General features: G+C 39.1%; 1 protein-coding gene across 10 annotated transcripts in view; it reads left to right on the forward strand.

Annotated features, from left to right (window-relative positions):
• MTA3 (metastasis associated 1 family member 3) overlaps window positions 1-12,780 on the forward strand; it is a 267,138-nt gene that overhangs the window by 140,060 nt on the left and 114,298 nt on the right. For all 10 annotated transcript variants that reach the window (XR_001894059.2, XM_017947467.3, XM_017947463.2 and 7 more), the window contains exon 5: window positions 10,897-10,960. Coding sequence is in view for 9 of the 10 variants with exons in the window: in XM_017947467.3 (XP_017802956.1) it covers window positions 10,897-10,960 (64 nt within the window). In the remaining variant the exon portion in view is untranslated. The remainder of the gene's footprint in view (window positions 1-10,896; window positions 10,961-12,780) is intronic.

Here is a 12,780-nt window from a genome sequence, read left to right on the forward strand (position 1 = left end):
GTGTTTGAAGGAAAGTTTTTCCTCGGGTTGTCCTGTATGTCAGAAACAAATAAATAAATGAACATAAAATATTTTATGTATAAGCAGAATTTTATTTTTAAACAAAAAATATTTCAAATACTCGGTAAAGCAATAGTCGGTAGATGGGAGTAGATTGGAATAGATTGCTGAGAGTGAATTTATGTATTGCTGTGGTTAGGGATGGTATGTCCAGTTTGGTTAAATGCTCGATGCAACCTGGGATCCAAAAGTGGTGGATGATAGAACAATCTTTTTTTTTTTTGAGACGGAGTCTTGCTCTGTGGCCCAGGCTGGAGTGTAGTAGTGTGATCTTGGCTCACTGCAACCTCTGCCTCCTGGGTTCAAGCAATTCTCCTGCCACAGCCTCCCGAGTAGCTGGGGTTACAGGCGCATGCCACTATGCCCGGGTAACTTTTTGTATTTTTTTTTTTTTTTTGAGACGGAGTCTCGCTGTGTCTCCCAGGCTGGAGTGCAGTGGCGTGATCTCCTCACTGCAAGCTCCGCCTCCCGGGTTCACGCCATTCTCCCGCCTCAGCCTCCCAAGTAGCTGAGACTACAGGCGCCCGCCACCACGCCCGACTAGTTTTTTGTATTTTTAGTAGAGACGGGGTTTCACCATGTTAGCCAGGATAGTCTCGATCTCCTGACCTCGTGATCCACCCGCCTCGGCCTCCCAAAGTGCTGGGATTACAGGCTTGAGCCACCGCGCCCGGCCATAACTTTTTGTATTTTTAGTAGAGACAGGGTTTCACCGTGTTGGCCAGGCTGGTCTCGAACTCCTGACCTCATGATTCGCCTGCCTCGGCCTCCCAAAGTGCTGGGATTACAGGCATGAACCACCGTGCCCAGTCGATAGAGCAGCCTTTCTTTGTTGTCAGGATCACAAAACTGATGACATGCCCTCTTGCTTTTAAAATTTAAATTTTTTTTGGTAGTGTAATTGTGATAGGTTAGCTGCCCACTGAGCACAGCCAGTCAGTACTCTGAGACACCAGGTTGCAGCAAAGAAGGAGGTTTAATTGTAGGGTCCCCGAACAAGGAGGTGGGAAGAAACCTCTAATCTGTCTCCCCAGGGAGTTTGGAGTTGGGGCTTTTAAGGCTTTTGGAGTGGGCCAAAGTTTGGAGATCTTGAAGAGTTGTATGGTGAAGTCATGAAGTGGGGGATAAAGAAACTGAATTCTTCTGATCTCGTTCCTCTGTGGGGGCCTTTAAACTGGTTGCTGGAATTCACGGGGCCTGAAAAACCTCTTTTTTTTTTTTTTTTTTTTTTTTTTGTCGTTGTTTTTCCCTTTCTTGTCCACTGGAGTGCAGTGGCATGATCTCGGCTCTCTGCAACCTTTGCCTCCCAGGTTCAAGCAATTCTCGTGCCTCAGCCTCCGGAGTAGCTGGGATTACACCACGCCCGGCTAACTTTTTTGTATTTTTAGTAGAGATGGGGTTTCACCATGTTGACCAGGGTGGTCTTTAACTCCTGACCTCAAGTGATCTGCTTGCCTTGACCTCCCCAAGTGCTAGGATTACAGGCATGAGCCACCACGCCCAACGAAAAACAATTTAAGTGATCCTTAAATAAAAGCCTTATGATTCTAATGTCAGAGATCCTGACTATGGGAACAGTGGGCTCCCCATACACTTGATCTCTGATATTAGAATCAAGGCCTTTGTCAGTATCTTGTGCTACATGACTTTCAATAGCAGAGAAGTGGGCCAAAGTGCAGCCTGATTAATACTTAATTGTAACTACATTTCTGGCCAGAACCTGCATGCAATTCTTGTCAACCTTGTGGGACAGTTTCAGTGGAGGTGGATTTGTAATATATGATTCAGAAACCAAAATATACAAACATGAAGTATACAATAAAATGTCTTACTCCTGCACAGTCCCCCCAGGTCTTCAGTGTTTTTAGAATCTTAGGTGGACTTCCAGAAATATTCTATGCGTATAGAAGCAATGAGGTATATATGTTTGTATGTCTAAGTAAATTGTGGAGTAAATTATGATGCTTTTATGTTGTGCTTTTGAAATGAAGTATCTTGGTGATAGGTCCATATTGGATCGTAAAGATCTGCCTCATTATTTTTTATGGCCGTATTATATATCTAATTTGTTTAATCCTAACTAATGGATTTTTGTTTTTTGTAGTCTTTTGCTGTTAAAAATAATACTATAATGACTAAACTTGTGCCTAGGACATTTTACTTGTGTGATTGTGAGTGTAGCTGCAAAATTACACCAAGTAAAATAGTTGAAAGTATCTTAATTTTTATTTTGTATTTATTTCTTCATATTTCTCTATTGGTCAAAGTAGGGAGGTTCAGCTGAAATGATTTGTAAATTTAATTTATGTCTATTGAGACCTTTTTGCTACTTTCAGAGAAAACAAACAATTTTTTACAGATATGTTTATTGAAAAATACATAGTAGTGCTAACTTTTAAGTATGTAAGTAATAAAATAGAACTCCACTGTGGATTATTAGTCTGTCTTCAGTTTGGCTGTGAATATTAAAAACTTATTTGGAATCTTTAAAATAATTGGTTTTCTTCCTGCTCATTTCATTATGACAGCATTTTAAAGTATTAGGCTTTTGTAATATTTTTGGCAATCTATACATAAAGTTTGAATTAGCCAAAAAGGTACTATTGATGCCTATAAGTAGTACTTCTTAATAAATGAAGTTAACATGAGAAAGTTAGTGTGCTTAGGCTCATAAGATTGCTAGTAGTTGGGAGGCCGAGACGGGCGGATCACGAGGTCAGGAGATCGAGACCATCCTGGCTAACACGGTGAAACCCCGTTTCTACTAAAAACTACAAAAAACTAGCCGGGCGAGGTGGCAGGCGCCTGTAGTCCCAGCTACTCGGGAGGCTGAGGCAGGAGTATGGCGTGAACCCGGGAGGCGGAGCTTGCAGTGAGCTGAAATCCGGCCACTGCACTCCAGCCTGGGCGACAGAGCTAGACTCTGTCTCAAAAAAAAAAAAAAAAAAATTGCTAGTAGGAGGAAAAATCCTATCACAGCTTAACATAAAGTCTACATGTTTAGCATGCTCTTTTTGAAAAATGTATATTTATACTATTTGAATTAACCGCTTAACCACTTTAAGGGCTGAAGTAGTTTTCTTCAACCAGAATCACAATGCACAAGAGCATTTGGGTTAGATGCAAAGTATATCCTATGTATTGTCTCAAGTACTTGTGTGTGTGTGTTTTTGATTTTCAATTTTTGTGGCTACATAGGTGTATATATATGGTACATGAGATATTTTGACACAGGCATGTGATGCATAATAATCACATCTTGAAATATGGGATATCTGTCACCTCAAGCGTTCATACTTTGTGTTACAAACAATCCAGTTATACTCTTTTAGTTATTTTATATTATTATTTTATTATTATTTTTTGAGATGGAGTCTCCCTTAGTGACCCAGGCTGCTGTTTTGTACCCATTAACCATCCCCAACCTCCCCCTCAAGTACTTGTGTTCCACATGTTGTAGAACCTTTGAGGGATTTTCCTGGTGGTCAGAGCGATTCATTTGCCAACTTGTCCTGGAGAGGGGGATCTTTCCAATAGGCATTGCCTTTTTGGAACATTTCACTTTCTCATTTCACTTCCTCCTATAAGAGGGAAGAGTGGTATCAAGAGACGGATATTTTTCCTCCTTGATTCCTTCTTGACAGTTTCTTTCATATTTGTCATCAAATATTCAGAATTATGGTGTCTTTGCTATGCTGCGCATCCCATGGATGGAATGGGCATCTCACAACACAATTTGTCAATCATTTTTCTTCAGAAATCGATTAATTGATTTTATTGAGCCCAAACTTCTCATTTTGGCTTTTTATTCTTCTACTTTATCTACACAAACAGATGTTTCAGGGTTGTGTGTGTGGCTTCTTTTAATTTTTATTTGTGAGCATCTGTTAAAGCAGTATTAATAACAGATCATATATCTTTGAACAGAAATATTTAAAGATTTCCAGATTTATTTCTCTTTGTCCTCCTCTTTTTTTTTTTTTTTTTAAATAATACAGCTGGGCGCGGTGGCTTATGTCTGTAATCCCAGCCCTTTGGGAGGCTGAGGTGGGTGGATCACAAGGTCAAGAGATTGAGACCATCTTGGCCAACATGGTGAAACCCCATCTCTACTAAATATACAAAAATTAGCTGAGTATGGTGGTGCGCGCCTGTAGTCCCAGCTACTTGAGAGGCTGAGGCAGGAGAATCGCTTGTACCCAGAAATCACAGGTTGCAGTGAGCCAAGGTTGCACCACTGCATTCCAGCCTGGAGACGGAGTGAGACTCTGTCTCAAAAAAAAAAGCAGAGGTCCAGGGTCAGGTTTGATGGCTCATGCCTATAATCCCAGCACTTGCGGGGCCAAGGAGGATTGCTTGATCCTAGGAGTTTTAGACCAGTCTGGGCAACATGGTGAAACCCTGTCTCTACAAAAAATACGAAAGTTAGCAGGGCCTGGTGGCTCATGCCTGTAGTCCCAATTACTCGGAAGACTGAGGTGGGAGGATCACTTGAGCCCAGGAGGTGGAGGCTGCAGTGAGCTGAGATCACGCCACTGCCCTCTGGCCAGGGTGACAGCAAGATCCTGTCTCAAAAAAAAGTCCATAAAAAATCATATTCTTTCACTTAATATATGCGATCTTAAATGTTTGTTACCAAGATATAATTAAGAAAACCATAGTTTTCTTAATGTAGAGCAGTGATTCTCAACCAGGAGTGATACTGTATCCCAGGGACATTTGACAATTTCAACAGTTTTGGCTCTAACAAATGGATGAGGGGGTGCTACTGTCATCCACTGCATAGAGGCCAGGGATGCTGCTAAACATCCTGCAGTGCATGAGACAGCTTCCACAACAAAAAATTATCTGACCCAAAATGTCTACCATTGGTGCCAAGGTTGAGAAAACCTGATACAAAGAGTTATTGTACATAATCCTTACTCCCTTGGTGTTGTATTCATGCAAATTTATGTATTTTAATTAGGATTTTCTCTTTATTAGTCTGTTCTCAACACTACTATAGAACTGCCCGAAACTGGGTAATTTATAAGGACAAGAGTTTTAATTGACTCACAGTTCTGCATGACTGTGGAAGTCTCAGGCAACTTACATTCATGGTGGAAGGGGAAGCAGGCATGTCTTATACTTGGTGGCAGGCGAGAGAGAGAGAGAAGCGAGAGGAGAAGGAGGAACTGTCAAACACGTATAAAACCATCAGATCATGTTGAGAACTCACTGTCATGAACAGCATGGGGGAAACTGCCCCCATGATCCAATCACCACTCACTGGGTCCCTCCCTCGACACATGAGGATTATGGGGATCACAATTCAAGATGAGATTTGGGTGGGGACACAGAGCCAAACTATATCACCCCCTTTCATTTTAAATTTAAATTTTCGTACTTTTTAAAAGTATATGGATATGGCTATCTAATAATATCCAGGGCAGTCATTTGCTTGGTTCCCACTCTGTAGTCATTTTCAACTCTTCTCAATGGTGGCTTCTGCATTTATACTGTTCTTATAGTCCTACTATTCATTTTTCAGTTTTAGGAATTTACCTTTACTTCTCTCTTCCCTATTCCCTTTGCCTTCTGTTTTTAATATTATTACAACTTTTATTTAACTTAGTAAACAATCTTCGTGTTTTATGAACATGTCAGTATTATGTATTCTTTCTTGTATAAACTTTTGTTTTCCGTGGAGTTTATCATTGTTTTACCTTTGTCTTTTGATTAAGTCTTCTAAAAATGTAAAAGTTTTTGTTCTCATATCTAAAAATATTTCTCACACTTGGCCAATGATTTTAGACATAGAATTCTGGTTTGGAAATCACTTCTCTCAGAATTTTGAATCTGTGCTATTCTGTTTTATGCGGTTGCTGTTGAGAAATCTAATCTTCTGAAAGCATTTTGCATCTTTGATCTTTTTTTTTAATTTGGTTGTTCATTGTGTTCATTGTATTTAGTGCTGTAAAAACTGTCTACTCACTGATTTACCAATCCCAGAACCTAATATTTTGCCATTGTTCTTTATACGAAGAAATGTTAAGAATCTGTAGTTTGGGCCGGGCAAGGTGGCTTACGTCTGTAATCCCAGCGCTTTGGGAGGCTGAGGTGGGTGGATCACCTGAAATCAGGAGTTCGAGACTAGCCTGGCCAACATGGTGAAACCTCGTCTTTACTAAAAATACAAAAATGAGCTGGGTGTGATGGTGGGCATCTGTAATCCCAGCTACTTGGGAGGCTGAGTCAGGAGAATTGCTTGAACCCAGGAGGTGGAGGTTGCAGTGAGGGTGAGATCACGCCACTTGCACTCCAGCCTGGGCAACAGAGTGAGACTCTGTCTCAAAAAAAAAGAATCTAGAGTTTGTGGCAAATGTAAGACTTGTAAAGCCAATGAGAAAAATGTCTTTAATAAAGCAATAATATTGTTTGTTGAACAAGGCAAGTTTAATGTCAAAGTCTGCATCTATAGGAATATTTCTTTTTTTTTTTTTCCCAAGACAGAGCCTCACTCTGTCACCCAGGCTGAAGTGCAGTGGCATGATTTTGGCTCACTGCACCTCCTCCTCCCAGGTTCAAGCAATTCTTGTGCCTCAGCCTCCCCAGTAGCTGGGATTACAGGCATGTACCACCACACCCAGCTAATTTTTTATATTTTGGTAGAAACGGAGTTTCACCATGTTGCCCAGGCTAGTCTCGAACTACACCTGAGCTCAGGCAGTCTGCCGGCCTCGGCCTCATAGAATGCTAGGATTACAGGCGTGAGCCACGGCACCTGACCAGGAATGGTTTTTTAAGTTTAGTGAACCTAAAGACCACCTGGTGATGTTTGTTAATCATGTAGATTCCTGGACCCATCCCAAGATATTGAAATTCAGTAAGTTTGGTATGGCACTAAGATATCTGCACTTTTGTAAGTGGGTAGTCACCACTTCAGTTGTATCAAGGTAAAAGAAAGTTTGGGCCGGGTGTGGTGGCTCATGTCATTAATCCCAGCCTTTAGGAGGCCAAGGTGGGAGGATCGCTTGAGCCAGGGAGTTTGAGAACAGCCCGGGCAACATAGCAAAACTCTGTCTCTACAAAGAATAAAAAAAATTAGCTCTGCATGGTGGCACACACCTGTAGTCCCAGCTACTGGGGAGGCTGAGGTGGGAGGATTGATTGAGTCCAGGAAGTTGAGGCTGTAGTAGCTGTGATTATGCCTCTGCACTCCAGCCTGGGCGACAGAACTAGATCCTTTCTCAAAACAAAACAAAATAAAATAAGAAAGTCTACAGACGGGAAATGACCACTAATTTAAACTTCCTTCTTTTTCTTTCCTTTTTTTTTTTTTTTTGAGATGGAGTTTTGCCTTGTCACCAGGCTGGAGTGCAGTGGCGCGATCTTGGCTCACTGCAACCTCTGGCTCCCAGGTTCAAGTGATTCTCCTGCCTCAGCCTCCAGTAGCTGGGACTACAGGCGTGTGCTACCACTCCCAGCTAATTTTTGTGTTTTTAGTGGAGACAAAGTTTTACCATGTTGGCCAGGCTGGTCTCGAACTCCTGATCTCATGACCCACCCGCAGCAACTTTCCAAAGTGCTGGGATTGCAGACATGAGCCACCGCGCCCGGCCCTCCTCTTTCATTTATACAGATACATACTAGCTTTAGATAAATATATAACCTGTGTGTACATTTTTACATATATTTTTCAGTCTGTAGGATTATATGGGACATACCCTTAAGCAAGTAGCAGATGCCAGGCTGATCAGCACCTGATGTTAAGCGTGTGACTGACTGTGTTTTGTCATAATTATTTATTCACATGTCTTTGTGTCCCAGCACCCTGCACAGTCTCTCAAACAGATTATACTTTGAAAACCCTTTTGAATGATCTATGGGAAAGTAGATTTTCTTTATAGCAATTCTGTACTCCTTTGTGGTTCTGTGTAGAAAAGTAGTACGGGTGATTATATGGGCCTGGAGTGGTCTTTGTGTTGTAGTCTTTGATATACTTCATATCATGCTTTTGGGTATCTTTATTATTTAAGGATTAAAATATCATACATGACACATGATTATATTCATTGCTTGAGACTCAGTATAAATTGCCTGTGGTATCTGTATACAGAATTTGATAATAGTTCCTTTAGGTTGGGGTTAGCTTAAAATTTACCATGTTTTTATCTATGAGCCAAGATTTGTTTGGCATAAAGGAAACTAACGCTTTAAATCTCTTTTTAAACCACTTTTATCAACAACTCTTGGCATGGTAATATATGTGTTAATTATATATTCATATTTACTCCATAAAATAATTCTGACTCAACCTCTTACTTTGTTAGCTGTTAATATATGTACATGAAAATTTTAAATGTTAGATTTTCATTTTTAATTTGGGGAGATGTACAATATAGCTATATTAAAGAAAAATTTGAAACTTAGATCACTTACTATCCTTTCATCTTTGTATAAAAACTACATTTCCAAAAAGAATTTATATTTCATTATAACCCATGTTTCCTTATTTCCTAATATAATTATGAAAATGAAGGTTTTATAATTTAAAATATTTTGTTATTTCAGACCATATGGAAGAGACTTTTAAAGTATGCTATATTGTTTGTTTGAATTTTCAGTGTCTGTTAACCCTTAAAAGTCAAGTGACTATTAAAGACAGTAGTATTGGCTGGGCCCAGTGCAGTAATGTTTATAACCAGTTACAGATTTCTTTGTTTCTTCTCCACTATCACTGTTTCACTTGACTAGCCTTAAAAAAAAGTACCTATTAAAATAAAATTGAGCAGGTTTTACTCCTCCACATTAAAACAAACAAAAGTGACTTTAGAGAACTTATTTTTGTTTAAAAGGGGGCTTTATTTTTTTCTAGGTGATTAATTATCAAATGTTAGAAATACTGCTTTGTCAGCTGTTAATGAGGGGAAAAAAGTAAGCAAAAACTATTTTTAGAAACCCCATTTATTAAGCAGATTGCATGTGTGAGCACATATTCACAGGTCATAGATATTCTATGGCAGTTGTAGATGTGCTAATGGCAGCAGAGCAATTTCCCTAGTTGCAATTCTGTCTGTTATGAGAACATATCAGGTAATTGTTGCCTTTTCTTTTTTTTGAGATGGGGTCTTGCTCTTTTGGCCAGGCTGGAGTTCGGTGGTGCAAATACAGCTCGCTGCACCCTAGACCTCCTGTGCTCAAGCAATCCCCCAACCCCGGTAGCTGGGACTATGCCCTGCTGATTTTTTTTAAATTTTTAGTAGAGTCGAGATCTTGCTGTGTTTTCCAGCCTGGTCTCAAACTCCTGGGCTTCAAGTGATTCTCGGCCTCCCAAAGCGTGGAGATTACAGGTGGGAGCCAGGCCCAATTGTTGTCTTTTCAGTGTTGCTATGTGTGCTAAAGTGATGTTAATTTTTTTTGCTTCACTAATCTACTTGAATAAAATGTTAGAAAAAAAAGAAAACCTTTATAAACACTTCTAGTAACCATGTTAGAGATTTGACATGCTCTCAAAGAGAGCTTTCTAACCTGCAGTGATTACCAGAAAAAGACATTTTTATAAGGGGATTTTTTTTTTTTTTTAATTTAAAGAGTATATAGTTGCAAAATGTTTTAGCAGACTGTAACTTTTGACCAATGTGTTAGCACTTTCAGTATTTTATTTTGCTTTTGGTTATTTTTTTCTTTGAATTGTATTTCACTCTGGTGATCCAACAGCAAGCTTTTCTAGCTTTTTTTTCTTTCTTTTTCTTTTTTCTTTTTTTTTTTTTTTTGAGATGGAGTCTTACTCTGTCACCTGGGCTGGAGTGCAATGGCATGATCTCGGCTCACTGCAACCTCTGCCTCTCGGGTTTAAGCGATTCTCCTGCCTCAGCCCCCTGAATAGCTGGGATTATCGGCATGTGCCACTATGCCCTGTTAATTTCTAACGTCTCACTTAATATATATGTGATATCTTTGTTTTTGCATATTGGCTTTTGGAGATGTCTTAATTTTTGTTTAGAAAATCAAATGATCTTGTGACATTTTAAAGAAACATTGTGAGCCCTGACCAGTATTTGTAACTGGAATAATCTTCAAAATGCTCCTGTCAGATTTGTATTAGCTATACTGATTTTTTTAGGCTGATTAGGATCATTTTGAAAGTGCTTGTAATAAATGCCTCTACCTACATAACCTCAATTTTTCTCAGAGTCTAGACAAGCCTTATAAAAATAGACATTAGTTTCCAAACTCAGATCAAATGTAAGTGCTGTCAGACCGCAAGGTCCGTGGGTCTGTTGATGATGTTTATTTTGCCCCTTGCTCTATAGAAAGCTCCATGTGTTGAAATTTTAACTAGTTTTTAGAGTCATCTCAATAAAGATGAATTAGTTGTATCCTGATATGAATGTGTATTATTTTTAGGTTCTTAAATGTAGTTAGTGGCTGCTCATAAAAATCTGAATATTATTTAGGCATTGGTTTGTGTGGTGGTGGCTTTGTCTGTACAGCGCTGTATAAAATTACCTCATAATATCTATTTACAGGTTCAGAAACTGACTCTGAGTCTGAAGGTCTCATTGTACTCTTTTTTCTTGAATAAACAGAAACTACCTATAAAGTGTTGTATATTATTAGGATTTATTGCCTAACACAATTACTCCAGCAGGCTAGCCTCTCAAGAAATTCCTATAAAGATGGCCTTTTTTTTAATAGGATTGTAAAGTGGATTTAAATAGTTTGAAAAAATATATATTCCTAACTGCCATGTAGTTTCTTAATACCAATCTCACATTCTTAACTTTGTATTTCTCATCACTGAGAAGGTGAGGTGGCCTTTGTTACATTTATTATTTTTTTCTCTTTCAACAGGGGAAAGTGCAGTGTTGCCCTTCTGAATGAGACAGAATCAGTATTGTCATATCTTGATAAAGAGGTAATTCACAATCATACTTGTTTTGTTTTTTTCCCCCTTTATTTCACATGAAGCTCTTTCCTTGGAATTTATTTCTTTTTGTACAAAAGTATTATTCTACCATCATATTAATAGCAGTATTATGGTAAAACTGTAATGACTAGAATGCATTTGGGTAAATTTGATTTTTCTGGTTATCTGAGATAAGGGTTAGCAAAAACTTCTGTGTCTGTTTTTCAGTTGGTAATGAAAGACATTATAGAGAATGGTACATGGATTTAGTTGATAGTGGATGAATATTTTTGACTTTATGAAATTAATGCTTTAGTGTGCTTAGCTCCCCTTTATGTTTTGTTTTTGTTTTTATTTCTTGAATAAATGATTTTTCTTTTAGACTATTTCCAGATGAGATTTTACCATTGGTGGTCTGCTTTCTGGAATCCTAATAAATGTTGTCAGTTAAAAATATTTTTTACTAAACCTTAACAAGAAATGTAGTTAACAAGTTGAGATAAAGCATACGCTTCATTGAAAGGAGGAAATTCTTATAAGCAGAATATTTCATGGTATGCATAGTTTTAGGCGACATTTAAAGCAATGTTATTTGTATGGTGGGAAACATATTTTAGTGTCAGTGATGCTTCAGTATTTAATCTTTCTGATTTTTTTCCTCTCCCCCAAAAGCTTTATTACATATGTGTTTGTTTTATTTTTTGGAGACAGTCTCGCTCTATCCCCCAGTCTGGAATGCAGTGATGTGATCTTGGCCCACTGCAACCTCCGCCTCTCAGGTTCAAGCAATTCTTATGCTTCGGCCTCCTAAGTAGCTGGAATCACAGGTGCCTGCTGTCATACCCGGCTGATTTTTGTGTTTTTGGTAGAGATGGAGTTTTGCCATGTTTGCTAGGCTGGTCTTGAACTCCTGGCCTCAGGTGATCTACCTTCCTTAGCCTCCCAAAGTGCTGGGATCAGAGGCATGAGCCACTGTGCCTGGCCTGTTTTTTTTTTTTTTTTTTTGAAATCTTAAACTCAAATGTTGCTCATTTATTTCAAATGAAGAAAATATAACAGAAAAAGTTTGATATAATCATGCAGAACCCACTATACATTAGAAAACCTAATAGGAAATAAGAAAACTAACAGGAAAATACATATTCAAAGCGGAAAAAAGGCTTATAGACTTTATAACTTACCTCTGTAAAATTTAGATGATAGACTTGTCATTAGTCTGTCCAACAGAATGGATTATAGTATGGATAATGATAGTGCCCAGAAATTAGCATTATTTCACAGAAGCAGAAAGAAAAAGGCAAAACATTCAATGCATTTCATTGTATTAAATTTTTTTTTTTGGCCGGACGCGGAGGCTCACACATGTAATCCCAGCACTTTGGGAGGCCGAGGCAGGCAGATCATGAGAGCAGGAGTTTGAGACCAGCCTGACCAACATGGTGAAACCCTGTCTCTACTAAAATTATACATAAAAATACAAAAATTAGCCAGGCCATACAAAAATTAACCGGGCGTGGTGACACATGCCTGGAATCCCAGCACTTTGAGAGGCCAAGGCGGGTGGATCATTTGAGGTCAGGAGTTCAAGACCAGCCTGGCCAGCACGGCAAAACCCCATGTCTACTAAACATACAAAAATTAGTCAGGAGGTAGTGGCACATTCCTGTAATCCCAGCTACTCGCAAGGCTGAGGCAAGAGAATTGCTTGAGCCTGGGATGTGGAAGTTGCGGTGAGCCGAGATCGCGCTACTGCACCTCCAGTCTGGGTGACAGAGTGAGACCCTATCTAAAAAAAAATAAAAAATAGACATTGGAGAAGGGTGAGGATT

The sequence above is a fragment of the Papio anubis genome, chromosome 14 (assembly GCF_008728515.1).
Source record: "Papio anubis isolate 15944 chromosome 14, Panubis1.0, whole genome shotgun sequence".
Taxonomy (NCBI): Eukaryota; Metazoa; Chordata; class Mammalia; order Primates; family Cercopithecidae; genus Papio; species Papio anubis.